At 43.5% G+C, this 20,994-nt stretch overlaps 2 protein-coding genes across 4 annotated transcripts in view; one reads left to right on the forward strand and one right to left on the reverse strand.

Moving 5' to 3' along the window:
* The window catches only part of DTL (denticleless E3 ubiquitin protein ligase homolog), a 33,200-nt gene extending 21,595 nt beyond the window's left edge, over positions 1–11,605 (reverse strand). The window contains exons 1-9 of one of the 2 annotated variants that reach the window (XM_026652563.2): positions 11,518–11,605; positions 10,745–10,870; positions 7,214–7,312; positions 6,770–6,831; positions 6,558–6,678; positions 5,412–5,477; positions 2,827–2,942; positions 1,939–2,012; positions 2–105 (exon numbers count right to left, since the gene is read on the reverse strand). In XM_026652563.2, the coding sequence (XP_026508348.1) occupies positions 2–105; positions 1,939–2,012; positions 2,827–2,942; positions 5,412–5,477; positions 6,558–6,678; positions 6,770–6,831; positions 7,214–7,312; positions 10,745–10,870; positions 11,518–11,563 (814 nt within the window). In that variant the 5' untranslated portion in view covers positions 11,564–11,605. The remainder of the gene's footprint in view (position 1; positions 106–1,938; positions 2,013–2,826; positions 2,943–5,411; positions 5,478–6,557; positions 6,679–6,769; positions 6,832–7,213; positions 7,313–10,744; positions 10,871–11,517) is intronic. The other variant, XM_026652564.2, reaches the window with a different exon arrangement.
* Positions 11,606–12,031: 426 nt separating this feature from the next.
* The window catches only part of INTS7 (integrator complex subunit 7), a 36,206-nt gene continuing 27,243 nt past the window's right edge, over positions 12,032–20,994 (forward strand). For both annotated transcript variants that reach the window (XM_024197746.1, XM_024197747.1), the window contains exons 1-6: positions 12,032–12,206; positions 14,532–14,661; positions 16,152–16,298; positions 17,501–17,638; positions 19,815–19,861; positions 20,645–20,844. In XM_024197746.1, coding sequence (XP_024053514.1) covers positions 12,116–12,206; positions 14,532–14,661; positions 16,152–16,298; positions 17,501–17,638; positions 19,815–19,861; positions 20,645–20,844 — 753 coding nt within the window. In that variant the 5' untranslated portion in view covers positions 12,032–12,115. The remainder of the gene's footprint in view (positions 12,207–14,531; positions 14,662–16,151; positions 16,299–17,500; positions 17,639–19,814; positions 19,862–20,644; positions 20,845–20,994) is intronic.

The raw sequence follows: 20,994 nt of genomic DNA on the forward strand, positions 1-20,994 counted from the left end.
CCCAGTTTGCGAGTGCTGATCCCAGGGTAGCAGAATGACTTGAACGGCACCGGATCCTGCCGATACATGGTGTAGTTCTTGCGCAAGTCCCATACTTTGATTACACTGAAATTCAAGATACAGGCATCTCCTTCTACACCTGCTACACAGAGTTGATAAAAGCATTCTACAGCAATAAGAGGATGGTTCCCCACCACTTGTATCTAGTGAATCTAGAAATGCAGCATGACTGAAGCAAACCAGAGCAGAGGCCTGCTCAGAGAATGACAACTGAGATTGCTGGGCTAGGCAGTGGAGTCATTGGCTGCCTTTCACCTTCCAGAATGTTCTATTTTTGCAACCAGTATAATATATTTAAGGCTAAAGCATGGAAGTTTTCCAGTCCAAGAATTAGGTTTCAGAGAGAATCAAGATGTAATTTGACCCAATGAGATAAATAACTAAGTTAATTTTCTCAGATGAAAACTAAAATAAAGAGGATGCGTTGATATTTTGACAGTCATACTGAAAAAGTCCTTCAAGCTTCTTCCTTGTTCTCTGTCATGAAGGCCCTGACCCAGCAATGAGCTCCATGCAGGTGGGCCCCAACCCTTTTGACTTCAGTAGCACTCTGCTTGTGTGCAGGGATCTGGCCACGTGGAGGTGGTTGCAGGATCAGAGCCTGAGAAGGTAATCTCCATATTAACTAGGACAGTTTATTAGCACTCCAAGATATACCAACAGACCTCAAAAATGCACCCTCTGTTTTTTTATCCTGCACACTCACACATATCCAGCCACAGCTCATTATCTGAAGAATAATATTTCCACCCAGTAGTCTGACACCTTCCCCTAAACAAAAATGAAGGTGCTAGAACAGTTAAAACAGCATCCTCCTGGTACTTGGTTATGAAGCTTGAAAGAAAACTGAATCACTTGTCATGAATAGCAGCAATACCTTGGGTTCACCATCACAACCCATTTTAGGACACCTTTTTAGGCTTTTAAAGAGATTAGTCACATAAGGCCCATAATTTTAACATACCTTTACAAGAGTGCTCTTTCCAAGCCAATTTTTTTTTTAAAAATTCATGGCTTGCCCTACTAATTAAATCCCCAGTAAGGAGGAGTAAGAAACACATTCAGAAGTGGTGATGCAATCCAGCAGACTCAGCACTGGTCTGGAGTCAGAAGGCCTCCTAGGGTATGTCTACACTGCAATTAGACACCTACAGCTGGCCCACATCAGTTGGCTCGGGCTCACGGGGCTATAAAATTGTGGCGTAGATGTTTGGGCTCAGGCTGGAGCCTGAGCTTTGGGACCCTTTCCGTCACATGGTCCCAGAGCCCAGACTCCAGCCTGAGCCATCTACACCACAATTTTACAGTCTCACAGCCTGAGCCCAAGTTAGCTGGCACTTCCCAGCCACAGGTGTTTAATTGCAGTGTAGACATACCCTAAGTGATTTGGGGAAAGCCACCTAGCTGCTGTTTGCCTCTGTTTTCTCACCTGTAACATGGGGGAAATGCCTGCCCACCTTTGTAGAGGACTTTAAAGTCTACAGATGAAAAATTGCTATTATAGTGCATTGCTTCCTTAAAAGTGATGTTATCAAGTCTCATTTAGATCTAAAATTAACATTGTTAGAGACCTTTCTAATTGGCAAGTAGAGTGAATTTCCCTACGCAGTTAAACAAGGTATCTCATCCGCCCACGTGCCAGAATACCAGAGCCTGAGCTTGCCTCTTGTTAGAACCATTCATGGCTCTTATTGTCTACTCTAGATTTTGTTAGATGGACAATCAGTAACACTTCAGATGTTCACCAGCAATTTACTCTGATTCAAGCAATATGTAAAATCTACTGGGACCCATACAATTTCTGTTCAGTTTCTGCCCAGGCCGCTGAGAGGAAAATTCAGATTAACTCAGAAAAAAATCCATTCTCTCTCTCCTTACCCATCGACAGCTCCTGCAGAGATAAGGGTGTGTTCATCTTGAAGCAGCACCACTGTCACACTCTGCTGGAAATCCTAAAAGGAAAAGAAAGCTATTTGTTTTCTGTCAGAGTCAGTAGAGATTCTCTGCAAAGTTCAAGTCCAGCATGAATGTTTGTGAAATCAGTTCACTCTCCCTCCCAGACAGACAATTTCTGAGTTCTGCCAAACCGTTAACCGGCCTCAGTCTTGCTTTAGTAGTGGCTCAGTCCTTGGACTCCACCATGGTCACAAAGTTTTTGTTGCCCAGCAATTTAGTCACCATAGGCAGGAGGCCCAGGAGTGCTAGTAGCAATTTAGGACACCGGGTTCTGATCCTGCAAGTGCCCCGCAAGTAGAATTCCCACATAGGTCAATGGGATTGGACTCAGATTTGAAAACACTCCTCACAGATTAGACATAGTAGAGCTCTCGCACCATGGCATTTAGCGGATGAAATAGGCACAACTCTTACTCCCATGAGTTATAAATATCAAAGTATGACAGTGTGAACAGCTTCCTGAAAAAGCCAATCTTAGAAGCCTAGGAATGGAGTAATGATCCCTCCAAAATAAAAACACAAGCGCATACCCGGCAAGGAAAGAACATATGATTTGCTCAAGGATAACTGGATCTCATAGTTAATTCCCCACACAGGTGACCCAAATTGATCACAGCATCTAGTTATAAAACAACGATAGAGATCAGGCTTTGAAGAATATAAGTTTATCAGCATTTCTATCCCATTCAAACTAGATAGCTCTCCCCAGTTGAGATGCTCTCTTGTTCATTACTTTGCAAAGCTACCACAACACAAAATGCTATTTTGGGAAGTAGAGTCCTAGATTTCTTTCACTTTCCAAATTCTTACCACTGAAGGGGCAAGTCCTCTGAGATTCTGCTTTTTCTTCTTTGGTTTGGAGAGTATCTGCTTGTCTACTATGTTGTGGGCTCCTCCAATTTGATTCACCTGCCTGTAAAATCCATCTGAAAGACAGTTCCAGGAAGCCTCACTTATTACTGCTAGATTAGCTCCCATTTACAGACATAGTTTTAATAAAAATAGACACGGAGTGGAAATACATTCTAGGAAGTGACTGAGAGTGACCTTTAGTTTCATTCATATACTCTGCAAACAAGCATTTCCAATTATTTCTAATGCTGACTAGAAGCAGGAAATAAAGAACATGAGCGTATATTGCAATAGCTGCCACACGGTCAGGACTCTTCAATAGGTTAAATTCTTCCTGATTAAGTGAAGTGCAAACCATGGTTAGCCCTTTAGGACAGTGAGTTCTACAATTAATGTCACTAATGAAGTATCAGTTTAATACATTTAAATCCTGTTGATTTAACAATATGCAGTCATGAGGTTTATTAAATACAGTGTGTGTCAAGTTTCTAAAAGTTAGCACTTACATAGCACTTCATTAACGGTAGCTAAATTGTGAGGGGAAATACATCTGATCATCTAGTCCAGTGCAGGATTGCTCCCACAGTACATTTGTAGTGCTTTCTCCAGTCTGGTTCCAAGTACAATGAAGTTGATAAATCTCATTGAGGAGACTCAGTTTTCTGTTCATCCATCACTCCTGCACCTATCACCATGGTGTTTGAGCACCTTACAAAGCCATCTGACTGATCTACAACTAGCCTGAGTTCTGTCACATATGGTGCAGCTTAGTGAGAGTGCCTTGCCCACGTGTCAGTGCTGAAGAGGTTTAAAACCAATGTTATGGCGTCATTTCTTGCATGAGAGTCAGACAACTGTGAAGTAAAATCTCGGGTAGCTAGTTCTTGGATCAGATCTTTCCTCTTTTGATAGTAATCACAGCAGTTAGGACATCTACCAGCTCACAGCCCTAACCCTCACACACTCTCCTTTCCAGTCTTGGATATTTCTCTAACAATTTCCCCCCCCCCTGCCTGATCCAGTGAGTTGAAGTCCCCAACTGATTGGCAAGACCATGGGTACAGTGGAAGCGTGGAGAACAGCATGCACCAAGAGCTGTTTCCTCCAGATGGCATCTTGAGAGTCTGGACAGCAAAAGCACTGATCAGCTGCTGAGAACAATTTGTAGCAATTCTAACTCTGAACAACAGACCAATTATTAAACAATCAATTTGTAAACACCTAGAGGATAATAGTGTTATAAAGAATAACCAGCATAGATTTGTGTAAGAACAAATCAGGCCAAATCAACCTTATTTCCTTTTTGGACATGATTTCTGGCCTAGTGAAGAGGGAGGAAGCAAGACAAGACATATCTTCATTTTATTAAGGCTTTTGACACAGTCCCACATGACAGTCTCATAAGCAAAGTAGGGAAACGTGACCTAGATGTAATGATCATAAAGGTGGGTGTACAACTGGTTGAAAGACACTGAGCAGGGAGAGATTGCAAACACTTTGGAGGACAGGATTAGAATTCAAAGTAACCTTGACAAATTGGAGAATTGGTCTGAAGTCAACAAGATGAAATTCAATAAAGTACAAAGTACTGCACTTAGGAAAGAAAAAAAAAATCGAACACACAACTACGAAATGGGGGGTTATAGTGGACCACAGATTGAATATCAGTAAACAATGTCATGCAGTTTAAAGGCTACTATTCTGGGGTGTACATACAGGTGTGTCATATGTAGGGCATGGGAAGTAATTGTCCTACTCTACTTGGCATTGGAGAGGCCTCAGCTGGAGTACTGCGTCCAGTTCTGGACAACACACTTTAGGAAAGATGCAGATAAACTGAAAAGAATCTGGAGGAGAACAAAAATGATAAAAGGTTAAGAAAACCTGATCTATGAGGAAAGGTTAAAAAAAAATCTGGGTGTGTTTAGTGTTGAGAAAAGAAGATCAAGGGGGCACCTGAAAACAGTCTTTTGATATTTTAAGGGCTGTTATAAAAAGGACGGTGATTAATTATTCTCCATGTCCAGTGAAGGCAGGGCAAGAAGTAATGGGCTTAATCTGCAGCAAGGGGGATTTAGGTTAGATAGTAGGAAAAACTTTCTAGCAATAAGGGTAATTACACTATCAAATAGGCTTCCAAGAGAGGTTGTGGAATCCCACTCACTGGAGGTTTTTAAGAATAGCTGAACAAACACCTGTCAGGGATGAGGCTTATTTGGTCCTACCTCATCTTAGGGGGCTGGACTTGATGATCTCTCAAGGTCCCTTTCAAGCCCTACATTTCTGTAATTATGGCCCACAAAACATATCAATACAGAGACTTAGGCAAATCTGAGAGTCCCATGAAAGTGGCAATACCCATTAAATACAGAGAAATCAGATCCTTGGTTTTCTCCCACTAAAGCAGCTTTCCCCCCAAATTATCCATGTCCTGTTCAAGGGGCTTTGCCTGTAGTGCAATGAACTGCATCAACCCAATGAATAAGCTCCAATATGGAACAAAAACCACCAGCCCCATTACACACATCTGAAAGCTCACCTACCTTTTTTGTTGCATCTGGTGTCCCAGAGCATGACGTTTCCATCTCTGCCTCCAGTACAGAAGACAGCTGAGGGAAACATATTTATTAGCTTCAAAAAGTTACAAGTGTTCATTTTAGAAGATTAACTCAAGCCAGGGTGACACCAGCTCTGTGACAATGCCCTGCCTCATCTGCCTGTCCTAGCCCTAAACCTGGCAACCACATCTCAAGGCTGCAGGCTCACTGCTAAGGTGATAGATTTAGAATCTGAGGAAAGGTAGCCTGCTGCTTGGTACTGTTTGGCAAAGGAGATTGGTGGGTTTGTCCCTTATTATAACTGACCCACAGGCAATAATTGAAGATAGTAGCATATGAATATACAAGGAGAACTGAATGACTTAGGGGACCTCCAACATTAATAGCTTAAATTTGGCTCAGGTTAGTGATGACAAGAAGTTATCAGCATTAAATCGCTTTCTGGTGTCTCATGCAGGAGTAGCTAATCTTACTATAGTTCAGGGGTGGCCAAACCTACTGATCCTCTGAGACGCATACGACAATCTTCTGAAGTTCAAGAGCCGGGCTTGCCTTCTGGTTTCAGGGCTTCAGCCCCGCAGGAGGCACCGCCGGGGCTCGGGGCATCAGCCTTGCTCCAGCTGAAGCCCCAAGCCCTGGCAGGTGCGCCCTGGAGGGCTGAAGCCCCGACACCCCCCCTCCCCTCATAGGAGAAGCCCCTAGCCCCACCACCCCGCTGCAGGGCAGAAGCCCTGAGCTCCACCCCCCCCCAGTCCAGTAGACAGAGAAGCGGGGGGAAGCACGAGGGGGGCTCCATGAGCCGCACTTTAAATGTAAAAGAGCCGCATGACGCTCAAACAGTGGTTTGGCCACCCCTGTTACAGTTCCTTATGTATAACTATCCACCACAGACACCCTTGTTGACAACTTTAGTCCAGAGACCGCTAAAACTGAGTGGGACTGGAAACTTAACCAGCCTTTCACCCCAGAGGAGGTCTCTACTGGACACAATTGAGCCACATTGGAAGGGCAGTGTGAGGAAGCCTACTCAGGCACTGCCTGTGCTACAAACAGTGAGCTTTGGCCTCCACAGATCTCATCAGCGCTAAGATTTACTTTAAAAAAAATGGGAAGAGAAACATGAACATTTACCTTTCTCAAATTTAGAGAAAGCAACTGACTTGAGGCTGCACTGATGACCTTTACATATGCCAAGCAGCTCACCAGCCCTCACGTCCCACACCTTGGCTGTCTGGTCTCCTGAAGCTGTAACCTTGAGGGGAAGAAATGAAAAGATTTAGTCGTTCTTTGCAGTCATTCACCAGAGCACTAAAAATAAAGTCAGAGAGTACAAGTCATCTTACAATCCTGTGTTCCCCAGGCACCCAGGCAAGGTCGAAGACAGCATTTGAGTGAGCCAGCCACTCTGAAGGAAAAACAAAAGCTAAGATTAGTTCAGACCATGCAAAATGTAGGCATCTTGGAAACACATTGAAGTGTGACATTCACTTGTAGAGAACTATGAAAATTTTTTTTAATCCAACATTCAAATGACTAAATTTTGTTGCTTGTCGTCAACAGCTTTTCACGGGTGCTAAAAGCGGCATGGGACAATTTGTTTAGAAGAGCAAGACTGGGGACATGCCCACACTACTGCTTTAAAAACAGAAGCCAGGAAATTACAAAGAAGGAATGCACGTACTGCCCATATTTAAGTATTAGTCAACACAGCAAAAGCACTCTTTGCTTCTAACAAATCACGCCCATTTTTTATATCAAGTTCAGATCTTGCTCTGCGTTACATTTACCTCTAAAGATCTGCTTGCCACTGTTTTGGGTTTCAGTATCATAAAGTCTAACAAAGCCTTCTTCATTTGCGACTGCAAGTACATGCTGCAAATCTGAAGCTGAAAGACAAATGATTGGAAGTTATGTTTTTTTTATATTAAATAGCTACCACAATGTTTCCTTCCCAAAAGAGAACTGCAAACAAATTACTTAAATAGAATATACAGCAATTGCACAACTTTGGAAAAAGTAATTAGCACTTACATAGCAATTTACATCTTCAAAGCACTATATAAACATTAATGCTCCATAACAGGAAAACAGAAAGCTTACGTGACCTGCTAAATGCTACAGTGAGATGGTGGCAGAGCCACAATTAGAACTCAGATATTTCTAACTACTAGTCCACTGCTGCTTCAGTAGTTTATAAAGAATATCAGAATGGACAAATTAGAGAATTGGTCTGATATCAATAAGATGAAATTCAATAAAGACAAGTGCAAAGTACTACACTTAGGAAGGGAAAAAAATCAAGAATAAAATGGGGAATAACTGGCTAGATAGTAGTACTGCTGCAAAGGATCTGGAGGTTGTAGTGGACCACAAATTGAATATCAGTAAACAACATGATGTAGTTGCAAAAAAGGCTAATATTCTGGGGTGTATTAAGAGGATATAATTGTTCTGCTCTACTTGGTAATGGAGAAGCCTCATCAGGAGTGCTGTGTCCAGTTCTGGGCGACACACTTTAGGAAAGATGTAGATAAATTGAAAAGAATCCAGAGGACAGCAACAAAAATCATAAAAGGTTAAGCAAACTTGACTTATGAGGAAAGGTTAAAATAACTGGGCATGTTTTGTCTTGAGAAAAAAAGACTGAGGAGGGACTTGATAAAAGTCTTCAAAATGTTAAAGACTGTTATAAAGAGGATGATGATCAATTATTTTCCATATCCAGTGAAGGTAGGACAAGAAGTAATGGGCCTCAAGGGGGATTTAGGTTACATCAGCAGTTCTCAACTGGGGGTCCGTGGCCCCCTGGGTGGCCTTGAGCCCTTTCTGGGGGGCCAAGGAACCCCGCGGCTGGAACCCAGAGACCGAGTCCTGGCCTCCCCCGCCATGGGGCTGAAGCCGGGAGCCCCAGTGCCCTCCACCGCGGGGCTAAAGCCGGGAACTCTGGGGCCCCCCACCGCAGGGCTGAAGCCGGGACTCATGGGGCTGAAGCCCTGAGCACTGGTTGCTCCTCCTCCTCACAGTGCCAGAGCGGAGCAGTCCCAAGGACAGCTCCACACACCCTCACTTCCTCCTCTCCCAGCCCCTTGGTCATGTCGGAGGCGGGAAGCCGGAGGCGGGCATCTGCTGCTCTGGCTGGTGCCATGGAGCGGGCAGCCACGGCTTTGCATCTCCTGTTGCTGGTGCTGGGGTTGCAACTGCTCCTCAGCTCATGCAGCCGGTAAGAGCCACCTAGGCAGGGGGACCTGGGCTCTGTGACCAACAGAGCCCTTGGAGAGCAGTGACCACAAGGGAGCCCTCCTGGCACACAGCCCCTAGTTACTCCCTTCCTGTACCCCGAGCTACCCCCCTGACCACACACAGCTCCTAGCTACCCCCGTGCCTGCACACAGCCCCTAGCAACCCCCTCTCTGTATCCTGAATGGTTTTCAAACTCTTTGAGCTGAACTCCCACCACACACAACTCAGATAGGCTGGGTAGTTTGCTGAGGTGAGTCGGGGGTGGAGGTGGCGCTGCCTCCCTGGACCCTTCCGTGTGGAGCTGGCCCAAGCCCCGTCGGCACCTACCCCCCACCCCCAATAGAAGTCAAACTATGCCTATGTTCGAGGCCCCACCCCCAGCCCAGAGCCCCAAGTCTCCCCACTGCCCCGCTGGGCCCTGGAGTTTTTATAGCATGTTGAGGGGGACCTCAGGAAAAAAAAGGTTGAGAACCCCTGGGTTAGATTGTAGGAAAAACTTTCTAATGATAAGGTAGTTAAATTCTCAAATAGGTTTTCAAGGCAGGTTGTGGGATCCAAGTCATTGCCCAGAACAGGTTGGGCAAACACTTATTAGGGATGATCTAGGTTTATTTGGTCCTGCGTCAGTGCAGGGGGCTGGACTTGATGACCTCTCATGGTCCCTTTCTGCCCTAAATTTCTATGATTCTATTGACTTATCCCAGAATTTTACAGATTCTAAACGCAAAGTGAGCCTTTAACTCTCCCTTAACTTTTATGAGTCAAATATTTTCGAAAGAGAGTTTCTCCCTAGATTCACAGTAAGGTCTTGGATTTGTTAACTCAATGTCACAGTAATTTGGGTTCTTTAATATATTTGTTCCTTGAATAAATCTGTTAGTTGAAATATTACTTTTATACAAAATGGTTTGATAGTGCAGACAGAATAACAAATTCCAAAGAGTAGAGGAAACAGATATCCTATCATCTTTTGATGTAGCAAGGTTTTCAGCATGACCTCTGCATTAAGTAGCATATATGGGGGCCTTGATTGCTCAGGGAACTAGTAATGAGCTGCCAAAGTCTCCTCTCAAGGATGATGATAAAAACCCAACCCAGATGTGAAGTGGTCAATAGCCATGGCCATCTGATGGCTGCCCAATGGTTCATGTAAAATTAGTTGGCTTAGTTCATTTCTCAAGGACAGGTATGCTCATCACCAAAGCCAGCACCCAACCACTCTTACTACTGACTGTCACCTTGTTCACAGTGTTGAATAAATATAAAAAATTAACTATCCTCTACATCCTTTGGTGGTCCCTCCAGGCCAAGGTTGGGACATGGGGCAGAAGGGGCAGTGTGGAAAAACTTGCACACCTAATGTCGGTGCTATACTGGCAGATAGGGATTTCAGTATCCAGAGCTGTCAAATAAGTCAGCAACTTTCACCTATGCTACATTCACAGAAAGACTTAAAAGGTTTTTTGTTATTTATTTAGTAAGAAGGGATACATATGGGATTTTAGTAGCACATCCTCCTCCTCACCAGTTTCCATTTACTACTACTCACTCTGTTCCAGGTCCTAGTTACTTATGAACCAAGACCAACTGGCCTAATTTTAAACCTGCAAACATCTTAGCTCCACATCAACGAGACATACTTCGCCTTAGACAAGACTGAAATCAAAAGCTGTTAAAGTGTGTAAATGTATTTAAATTCTTTAACTGAGCACACTTTATTAAAATGCATAGAAATCCCATGATCCTTCCCATAGTTCATCATGCTGCATAGCTCTATTATATCAAAGTAAATCATAGTGTTACTCAGTTCACCTTAGAGAAATAATGGATTTTTGTATATAGCATCTATACCTGAAAAGTGGCATGGAACCTTTTGACCTAAGAGCTTATTCATTGCAAGTTATTGGTTGCTCTGATAGATGTGTCATTAACTGTCTAGTCTACTTCGTCCTTGATATAAAATAAGGAACTCTTTATGAAACTTAACATTCAAAATAAATGGTTACAATATCTGTCCATCTTTATATGCAACACTTTGGCTCTAGCATAGTATTTTAATTTCCAAAAAGAACACTTACCTGTAGAAAAGGTGCAACCAAAAGGAGGAACTGGCATTCCCATCTCTCCATAAGAAAGGTGGTCATCTTGCTGACTACACTGATAGCAATCCAAGAGATGTTGTAGGGGATATTGCAAGGACAGACCTAAAAATAAGAAAAAGAATACATATGTATCAGGATTTTAAGCTGCTGAAATGAAACCCACTAACTTCCTTGGGTCAGAGGTCTTGTCCACATTTGGTGGACTCATCCACGTTGATGGGGTTCTGCACTTAGTCATGGAGCCGAAGTACTAGTCATAATTTGAACCCTAAACAGAAGAATCCACGACTTGTGCCGGGCATTTGCTATACCATTCGCTACACCAACCTAGTTAGAAACGTCTTATCGAGACGTGCTAGTCAAACCCCATCATCATGGATAGCTGCGAGCACCTCCCCCGGCTAGACAGAGCCATCCGTGGGGTGATCTCTCCAGAGAGGGGGCGCCGCAGCGATGGGGCCGTCCAAGCAAGGACAGAGCACCAGGGGCCGCACTACAGGGGACACACAGGGTGCATCGGTCCCGCTCGCCGGGGAGAGAACGGGCACCTGCCGTCCCTCCCTTCCCGGGGCCCTGGCACCCACCCCCTCGAGTCGGGGCCGAAGCCGGGCAGGCGATGTCCGGCTGGGCGGGCGGGCGGGCGGGGAATCCCAGGAGATGCGGGCTCAGCACAGCGGGAGACAGGGATCCAGCCACCCGGATCCCGGGGAGCAGAGGGTCGGGCCCGAGGATCGCGATCCGTTACTCACGCTGCGGCCCGGCCTGGGCCCGGCGGAGGAGCGAGCGGCAGAGCATGACCCGTTACCGTTACCGTTACCCACGCAGCGGCCGGGACACGAACGAACACAGCACCGACCGTCCACTCCCGCCACCCGAATTACCCGCCAATTCGCCAAACTCCATTCCCGCTCCCCATTGGGCAGCACGACGGAGGCGGGGCTAGAGGCCACACCCGCTAACTCCCATTGGACAGAGGCTGCGGGGCGGGACCACGAGACCACACCTACTTCCACCGCCCCCATGGTAGATACTGCCGGCGCTAAGGCTAAGGCGGTGGGTGGAGGCGAATCACTGCACACGAGCACCTACCGGAGCGCGCTGCGCATGTGCGACAGACCCAGGGGCGGGATTATGAGCCTAGCTGAGTCCGCACGTGTGCAGCTGGTGACAGCGCATGCGTCCGCAAACGCAGTGGCGGGAACGTGTCAGTGCGTGCGCACGCTGTAAGCCAGTCGGTGGTGTGGTGAATCGCGCATGCGCAACTGCACAAGACGGTTAGGGGCGCTAGTAGCCGCGCACTGAGTTTACGGGCCGTGCTACGGGCTAGTAGCAGGAGCGGGGAGCGCTATGGCCGCCGGCGCTAAGTCCTTCCTGGCGGATGCGGGCTACGGCGAGCAAGAGCTGGACGCGAACTCCGCCCTCATGGAGCTGGACAAAGGTAGGGGGAAGCCGCCTACGGCCCTGCTGTGGCACGCACGGCGCATGCGCGGCACAGACTGGAAGCCCCGCCCCCGCGTAGAGCGCCCAGTCGGCGCCCGCGGCGTTTGCAGCCCCGTCGCCTCTGGCCGCTCCCCTGGTGTGACTGAGCCCTCTGGGCGTCTGGCGGGAATTCTGCCCCGTGCGGGTTCTCCTGCTGTTCCCACCCTCTACCCCCGCAACATCCAGCTGTGCATCCTCCTGCCCGACTAACCTCTGTCCCCTGCGCGTTCGCTCATCCCCTCCCCGTGTGCCAGTGTCCTGGGTTGGGGTTTGTTTTAACTAGATCTGTCTGTGTAGCTGTGTGGTCATGTTAGTGACCGCAGGGTCACAGAAATGTGCCTTGGACTGACAGCGGAAGGTGGCTTGTGATGGCCCTTAGTTCCTGTAAAAATTCATGGCACAGTCTTGTTGGCCCGGCCCTTGAGTGATCTCTGTGTCCTGCACAAATGAGCTTGACCCTTATTGTGCCAGGGAAGAGAAGTTGTTAACCACAGTCTTCATCCCAGAGCTTTGGTTGATCTCACAGGGCAGGTCTACACTAAAAACACTGCATCAGCACAGCTGCAGATGCTCTAAGGTGAGGGGAGAGCTCTCATCTCCTCATAGTTAATCCATCCCTGCAAGAGGCAGTAGCTATGTTGGTGCTGAGGTTGGCATAACTACGTGGCTCTGGGGTGTGAATTGTTCACACCCCTGAATGACATAGGTATATCAAAGTAATTCTGGAGTGGAGACCTGTCCTTAGATACCTTGGGTCTAGATCAGGTGTAATCAATATATTTTTCATAAAGGTCCAAATTTCTTGGCCAACGTCCAGACTCCAGAGCAAATAATATAAAAAATAATAAGTAAATAAAAAGACTTTGCTGTCTGTTCAAAAGCTTCTAGTGGTGTGGATCTGGTGCATGATTGAATACCTGTGTAGGGAGTGGAGGACAGGTCTGATTTGTTTGTGGCAGCTAGTGTTGCTGAGGAAAAGTGCTGCAGCATTCTGTACCAGTTGGAGTTTCCTAAGCACTGAAGGTTTCACGTCCATCTATGTTGCATTGCCGTAGTCCAACTAAGAGGTGATGAAGGCATTAATAACTGAGGCCAGGTTACCTTTGCCAGGATGTGACAGAATCTTCTAGCCAACTGGAAATGATAGAAAGTGGTGTTCTTGGATGCTGATGTATGAGAGCTTAGTGTTGGTGAGGAATCCAGGAGCACTTCTAAACTATGGACTGAATAGAATTATTTGTTTTGAAAAAAATAATTAATGTGAAGAGCTTGTCAAGTACAACATGACCTAAACTAGTTGTAGCCTTCTCATGCTACTGCAATATACATGTTTAATAATAACTTTAACTAAAGTGAATCTGGATTGAAGTCTGTAGGAGAGCTGATGGGGATGTCAGGGCCTGGAATTTGCAAGATTGTGCTCGCTCTGTTGCCCATATTCTGTGTATCTAATACCTCAGTAATATTTGTCAAGTATATTCCTGAACTGACTTCTGTAGTACCAAAAAGGAAACAAAAAGTAGTACACTTAGTAACTATTCATGCAACTTTTAAATAGAGTTAATTAAGAGTATATTTGTATTTTGCTTGAAAGCTATCCTGCTCGCTAGTTAATGATGGAAGACTGATGATGACTCAGTTTTCAATTGATAGGGACCAAAAGAGACGTTAGACAGTGCATAAAAGTATTAAAAATGTCAGTTTTAAATATTCTCTGCGGAAAGAACATTTAACTTCCTGTACACTTTCAGAAAACTCAAAATTACCCTGAGAGTTTACATATTTTAATGCATGTATGTTTTATCCTATCCAAGACCCAGATCCTACACACTTAAGCATGTGTGTCACTTTACTCACCTGAGTAGTCCCATTGAAGACTATAGGACCATTCACATGAGCAAAGTTAAATGTGTGTTTCAGGATCAGGGCCAACTGTAATAGATGTTCTCAATATTCATATAAATGTCTAATCCTTTCTAAAATATCCAGCTAAGCTTTCTGCCTCAATGGTATCTTGTGGCAATGGGTTCTGTGGGTTAACTGCATTGTGCATGTGTGGGGAGTGTTTCTTTTTTATCAGTTGCAGATTTGTTACCTTTCAATTTCATTAACTTTCCCCTTAAGTTTTACTTGAGAGGGTAAATAGCCCAATTTACCTCCTATATTAGATTCCAGTCATGTTCCATCTTATTTCCACTCTAGATAATCTCAAGCTTTTCAGTCTTTCCTCAGAGAAAACAGTAGCTATACTGCTAGAAAATAATTATTGTTGTTTTTCACATAGGCCTCAGGTCTGGAAAACTTGGGGAGCAATGTGAAGCTGTTGTCCGTTTTCCCAGGCTCTTTCAGAAATATCCATTCCCCATTCTCATTAATTCTGCATTCCTAAAACTGGCTGACGTTTTCAGAGTTGGGTAAGTATTGTACTGCTTCACATCCCTGATCCTCAGGTAATTATTTTCTCTGATCTATGTTCCTTTGAAGCCTAGATAATCTTCCTGCTTTCCCTACTTCACAGCTGCTATCCTGTCCAAGGAGGGTTGGATGGACTCTGTTTTGAGCCAGCTGACATCATCCTTAGTGATTTGGAGTGGTAATGAACAATTGAAGGCATTGTCATTCTGTCCTTCTAAAGCTTTGTTGGCAGTGGGAATTTGCCCGTTACAACCATTGTTGATCAGCCAGCAATGTAGATGCACTGCTGCAAACCCCTAACATCAACAGGTTCAGAGATCTTGCATAGAAGATTAAAACACATCAGTTCTCTATTTGTGATATAAATAATGAAAGCCTGACCTGTAGCTGCTCCAAATGAGAAGTTCCCATTGAAGTATGTGACAGAATTGGGGCTGCTCTGTAACTTATGAATATTGTATATTGACCTGGTTGTTGGGATATTTACTATATGAATATATTGATTTAGTTTAACAGGGGGCTCTAAGGAAAAAACAAGCAGGAAGGGAAACCCAGTGGCTTATCTTGAGCCAAACACTTGAGGGTTGTTAAACAGGTAATGCCATTACTGGAAAAGACTTGCACACAACAGCCATCAACAGGACTATAGCATTTTGAAAAAGGACGCTCTCTTGAGAGGTGGGAGTGATTTGATGAGAGAGACAGAGACATGGTGATCATGCTGGGGCATCTGAAGGAGCTAGGCCTGCCTAGGTCATTATCACAGAATGGTAGGGCTTAGGTGGGATAGACATGCATGTAGACTTGATTTTGAAATCCTTTTTCTCTAAATTATTTGTTTCTACTGTTAAAATAAAGTCCCCCTTTTTTTTTAAAGAATGTCATGTGATCACTACATGCACCACTGCTGGTCATAGCTCCCCAAGGGAAGAACTGCAGTGCTGGATCTAGTCAAACCTGCAGGGTAATTGATACACAGAATACTGTAGCCCAGGGTTCAGTCTTAGTGGAAGAGTTGCAGAATTCCAGCCTGGGATAGATATAGTCATGAGGCCTGATGCCTGAGGTGTGGTACACTCAAAGACCACAAAGGGGCAGAGGTGCAGCTAGCCCTGTACTTGTGGCAAGGTCAGTGGGTATGTTCTGGGTATGGAGCAGCTGCAGGATCCAGTCCATAAGTGTGGGTGTATATGGCAAACATAGGTTCCCCTGACACCTGCATCCCCTCAAACCTCATTGCAGTACTACTACTCCCAATATATTTAGGGTCAAGACTGCCATTAACTTCAGTAGGAAAAGGATTGAACCCAAAACGTATCCTAATCCTAGTACAAAACAAATGTAAAATAGGGTGTTTTGTAGTGGTCTGTAAATTTAATTTAAATCAGTTAGAATCATTATTCTGATTCTCAGCCTGTTTGTGAATTTCCATTGCACAGAAGTAAGTGTGTGTGTGTGTATATATCTATCTATATATATCTTCCAATAGAAACAACTTCTTGAGGCTGTGTGTCCTGAAAGTTACTCAGCAGAGTGAAAAGCACTTAGAGAAGATCCTGAATGTGGATGAGTTTGTGAAAAGAGTTTTCTCTGTAATTCATAGCAATGATCCAGTTGCTCGAGCAATCACACTCAGGTATGTCTTTCTAATTTAAAACTATTTATCGCAATTCTTTGTGACAGCTGTTTAGTTAGAAAAGTAAATGTTCATCAATTCTTTGGAGTCTTTAAAAACTGGAATTAATTCTGCAACATTAAGAATGAAAAGCAGGTTGTTTCTTCTTATTGAAAGTACAAACAGCTGTTTTAAAGGGAATAAGGTAACACATTTGTGACCAGAATAAGGAGGATACTAGGTATCCATTTGACATGGTCAGAGTTGCGTAGATGTATCAGAGAGCAAAACTGCATCTTGTATATGCAATATTGGTGGGTTGCATGTACAGGTACCTTAACTTGTGTTTTCTGCCTCCTGGAGTGTATAAAACGTGTTTGTTACGTTAACACACTTGCATTTGATATACTGAGATCACAAACTGCATACATTTCCAGTATGGTTCCACTACAGCTTGTACAAAACTGGAATAATTTGTTGACATAAAAAAAAATTAAATTTTGTATATATCTGACTTATTTTCACCATTTCTACTGATCATTTTAGATTTTTTCCATTACCTCTACCCTTGAAACTTTCTGCTCATTGTCCTATGATATGTGAACTTGGAGGAAATTCCAATGCATTGTCCAAGTAGTGCACAAGGTGTAAGCTCCTAACTCCCAGAAAAGCCACTGAGAAATGCACAGTCAAAACTTGTGTAATTTTAATAATGTTAGAGGTAACAGACTGGATTCACCCAAACCATCATGGAGTAAATTGCACCTCCTTGGCCAGCTTGGGTGCTCTGCCAAGGGTGAGAGACCTCACCCTGAAAGAGGACTTGTGGTGGTTCCACTGCTTTCCTCCCTTAAATTTTCTGGAACTTTAATTGAGCCCTGTTGGTGTAGGCTTCTCAGGTGATGTCTTGGGTCAGCACAAGTCATGATCACATCTTGATAAATTAATTATAATTGCTTGCTGGTTCAGCAATTTAAAAAAAAAAAACCATCTACAGTTGGTTAGTTTTGTCCTCAGTAAGCAGTTATGAGGAGAAGGAAGGAAGGCACAGAGTTTTGTGCTAGGTAGGAAGCTTTTGACCATATATTATGTATGTCTGAGCTTTCTTAAAGGAATTACTATAGATCTAATTCCTATCTTCATAGTTGATTTTCACTCTGGTTCACATTTCCCTACACACTGAATTAGCTGTTTTCTGATGCCGCTGTGATTTATTTCTGTAGGATGTTGGGGAGTATGGCATCCATAATCCCAGAAAGGAAGAATGCACACCACAGTATTCGCCAGAGCCTGGATTCCCATGATAATGTTGAGGTCGAAGCTGCTATATTTGCTGCTGCTAACTTTTCTGCGCAGTCAAAGTAAGCTGTAAATTCTTCTGTGCTCTAATTGTTCGTATTTTAAGGAGTGGAAGCGCTATTAATACAGTAGGACTCTTCACTGTCCTTCAGTAAATCTGGGATCACCTTCTGCAGTACTTGCCATGCCATATATAGGGAGTTACAAAAGAGATCTGTACCATTTATAATGTACAGCATGAATGTTGCAGGAAACTTGAAATCATATTTAAAACCACCCCCAGCAGGGGCATTTGAATCTCATTGAAATTTGCTTGCATTTTTTTAAAAGCTGTGGGGAAAAGTTAAGGAATATAAGGGGAAAAAACTTTAAATGAATGTCAACTTAAAAAATCACACTTATCTAAATTTTTCCTTTACTTTTAAACTATAATCCCTAAGATTTCTGTAATTAAAAGGGATTCAAGGGGAATTTTTTTCCATTTTTTTACTTTGTACTTTAGACAGTATTTTGGTTCATTTTTCCTTTATAGTCAGTTATCCTTGTTTTTTGTGAGTTCTTTTACCGAGGTGAAGATGACTTAAAAAATCCCAAAACCCCCAAAAAGGAAGAGAGATTATAAAATGGCAAAAATTGGCAAGGGGACTCTGTGGCAGATATAGTGTCTGAAACTACTTTCAACTTTTTTTTTAAAAATGTGTATTTCAAGTTGGTAGTCAAGTATCAGAGGGGTAGCCGTGTTAGTCTGGATCTGTAAAAAGCAACAGAGTCCTGTGGCACCTTTAAGACTAACAGATGTATTGGAACATAAGCTTTCGTTGGTAGTGTTGCTCTAAATTTCCTACAACCTACTCTTAAAATGTTAAGAATGTCAGGAAAGTGAGTGAATCTGGCAATTACAATTGTATTTTTATGTGAAAAAAAATTCAGTGGACTCCATTTAAGATGGGTGTCAATATGTTTCCAAACCAAACTGCCATTTTATACAGTTCCTGCGAGCACAAATGATAAACTGTATAGGTTGTGGGGTTTTATTAAAAGAATCCTCAAAACCATCTTGTGAAATTTTAAGAGGAAAATATTTTGTAATATTACATTACCTGTGTTTTAACAAAATCTGAGTCAATTTCCACCTCCCTGGAATCTGCACTGCAGACTCCCTAATTTCTCTCGGGGAGGGGGGGGACGGGGACGACTAAGGCTAGGTCTACACTACAGCGGGGGGTCGACCTAAGATACGCAACTTCAGCTACGTGAATAGCGTAGCTGAAGTGGCGTATTTTAGGTCGACTTACCTGGCTGTGAGGACGGCGGCAAGTCGACCGCTGCCGCGCCGCCGTCGACTCCGCTACCGCCTCTTGCCGCGGTGGATTTCCGGAGTTGACGGTAGAGCCATCAGGGATCGATTTTATCGCGTCTTCACTAGACGCGGTAAGTCGATCCCCGATAGACCGATTGCTACCCGCCGATCCGGCGGGTAGTGAAGACGTGCCCTAAGTGACAATAAACTGTCGTAAACAAAGGTTTGAAAGAACCATCCCTTCTGTTTATGGAGAGTTTCATAAAAATCACAATCTTAGTAGCTCATTTTAATAGAACATGTGCCTAAAACTCCTTTATCCTGAGGGTTCAGTAATTAACCCCATTAACCTATTTTTTTTTAATCAATTGTCTATTACACCTGGAGCACCCTATATTTTGTTCTACTAATAAAGACTGGGGTCAAATAAAACTTCTTGCTGTTGTTCAAATAGCATTACACAAGGGTAGGGAAAGCTTTTGGTTGTACCAGTCTTTCCCTAGAATATTAAGTCTCTACAAAAGAGCACTTGTAGCAAATGATATTGTTTAACACATAATATAGTGATTTTAAAAGAATGTTAGCATTGGAGCAAATGTTCCTACTTGTGTTAGTGCGGATAAAGATGGGCAAGAGACTCAATTCTACAGTTAGGCTAAGTATTAGACTTGGTAGATCTATAATCTCAGTTTGAAAGTCTAGATTGATGGAAACTATGCAACAAGTGGCTAAATGTAGTAGTATTCTGTGATGTTGACTAGTAGCAGCAAATTTCAGTCAAGCAAACAAATATGTCTTTCTGGATTTGCAAAATTACTCTTAAATCTTGAAGTTCATAAACATAATTCTGCTTTTTATAGTCCCTCTTAATTTCTTGGATTATTATTAAACCATAAGAGTCACAATTTGAAGTTCAGTTGTGTCTTTTCTCTTCACAGGGATTTTGCTGGAGGAATATGTAACAAAATCAGCGAAATGATTCAGGGTATGTAGGTGTATTGAATACTGGGAAGAAAATGAAAAGGTTTTAATATTTATTTTAGTATTGTTCCTCATAATGTTTAAATGCTACCAGAATCCATTGCTCCCTCGTCCCTACGCTTCCCTGAAACATTCCAGTTGCCTGAAGTTAAGTGAGCTAACGATTGATGCAGGGCAGGACTCTGGACTACAGCTTGAATGTCTTTAAAAATGTAAATGTCCAAAGCATGTTCTAATGTATTTGGTAAACTGAATCCGTGTGTGGTATAGCATGTCCAAATACTATGTAATGTGGGTTTTTATGTTGACTTAGAATCTCGAGGTTTCTCTCTTTGCCTCTATTCTCTGACAAGGCTGCTCTTCTGCCTTGAGCCTTTTGCAGTGACTTAAATATTATAACACTGGTCTCTTTTCCTTTATTATAATTGGAATAGTGTAATTTAATTTGAAGGATGACTATTAATATAATTGAGGCACATCCGAAGGAGGAGTAATTGTTTCCCAGCCACTTTACCCATCCATTCTTCAGGCCATTCTGATTGAGGAAGGCTGGGTCCCCGTCTCCTTGGAAACTGACAGTACTGCTCTTTAATGGGCTGGTGGAGTCTGTTTAGCACTGAGAGACTTGCTGTTTCAGGAATTTAGCTGCTGCTTTCTACTACTGGCCTTTACTTGGATTTTCTGTGCTTTTGTCTCAGTCACCAGTGTCATTTAAATATAGTATTTGAAAAGTTCAGGGTTCATTGAGATCTGCTCTGACACCTGAATACCTCTTTCCATGCACTAGGCTTAGCCACGCCAGTGGACTTGAAGCTGAAGTTGATCCCCATACTACAGCACATGCACCATGATGCCAGCCTGGCCTCTAGCTCCCGTCAGCTTCTCCAACAGCTGGTAACATCCTATCCTTCCACCAAGATGGTCATTGTTACTCTCCACACCTTTACCTTGCTTGCTGCTTCCTCTTTGGTGGACATACCCAAACAGGTAACACTTAATTGCTTTAAAGGTAATCCCTTATTTGAAAATGCAAAACAGCTTAAACAGGTCAGTTCCTTTCTGATGGCAAAAATAGTTAAATCATTGTCTGTGTTCTGTCCTACTACGCCTGCCGCAGATGAGAAGTATCCTAGGAAG

This window comes from Terrapene carolina, unplaced genomic scaffold, assembly GCF_002925995.2.
Source record: "Terrapene carolina triunguis isolate 2854851 unplaced genomic scaffold, T_m_triunguis-2.0 Scaffold120, whole genome shotgun sequence".
Lineage (NCBI taxonomy): Eukaryota > Metazoa > Chordata > Testudines > Emydidae > Terrapene > Terrapene triunguis.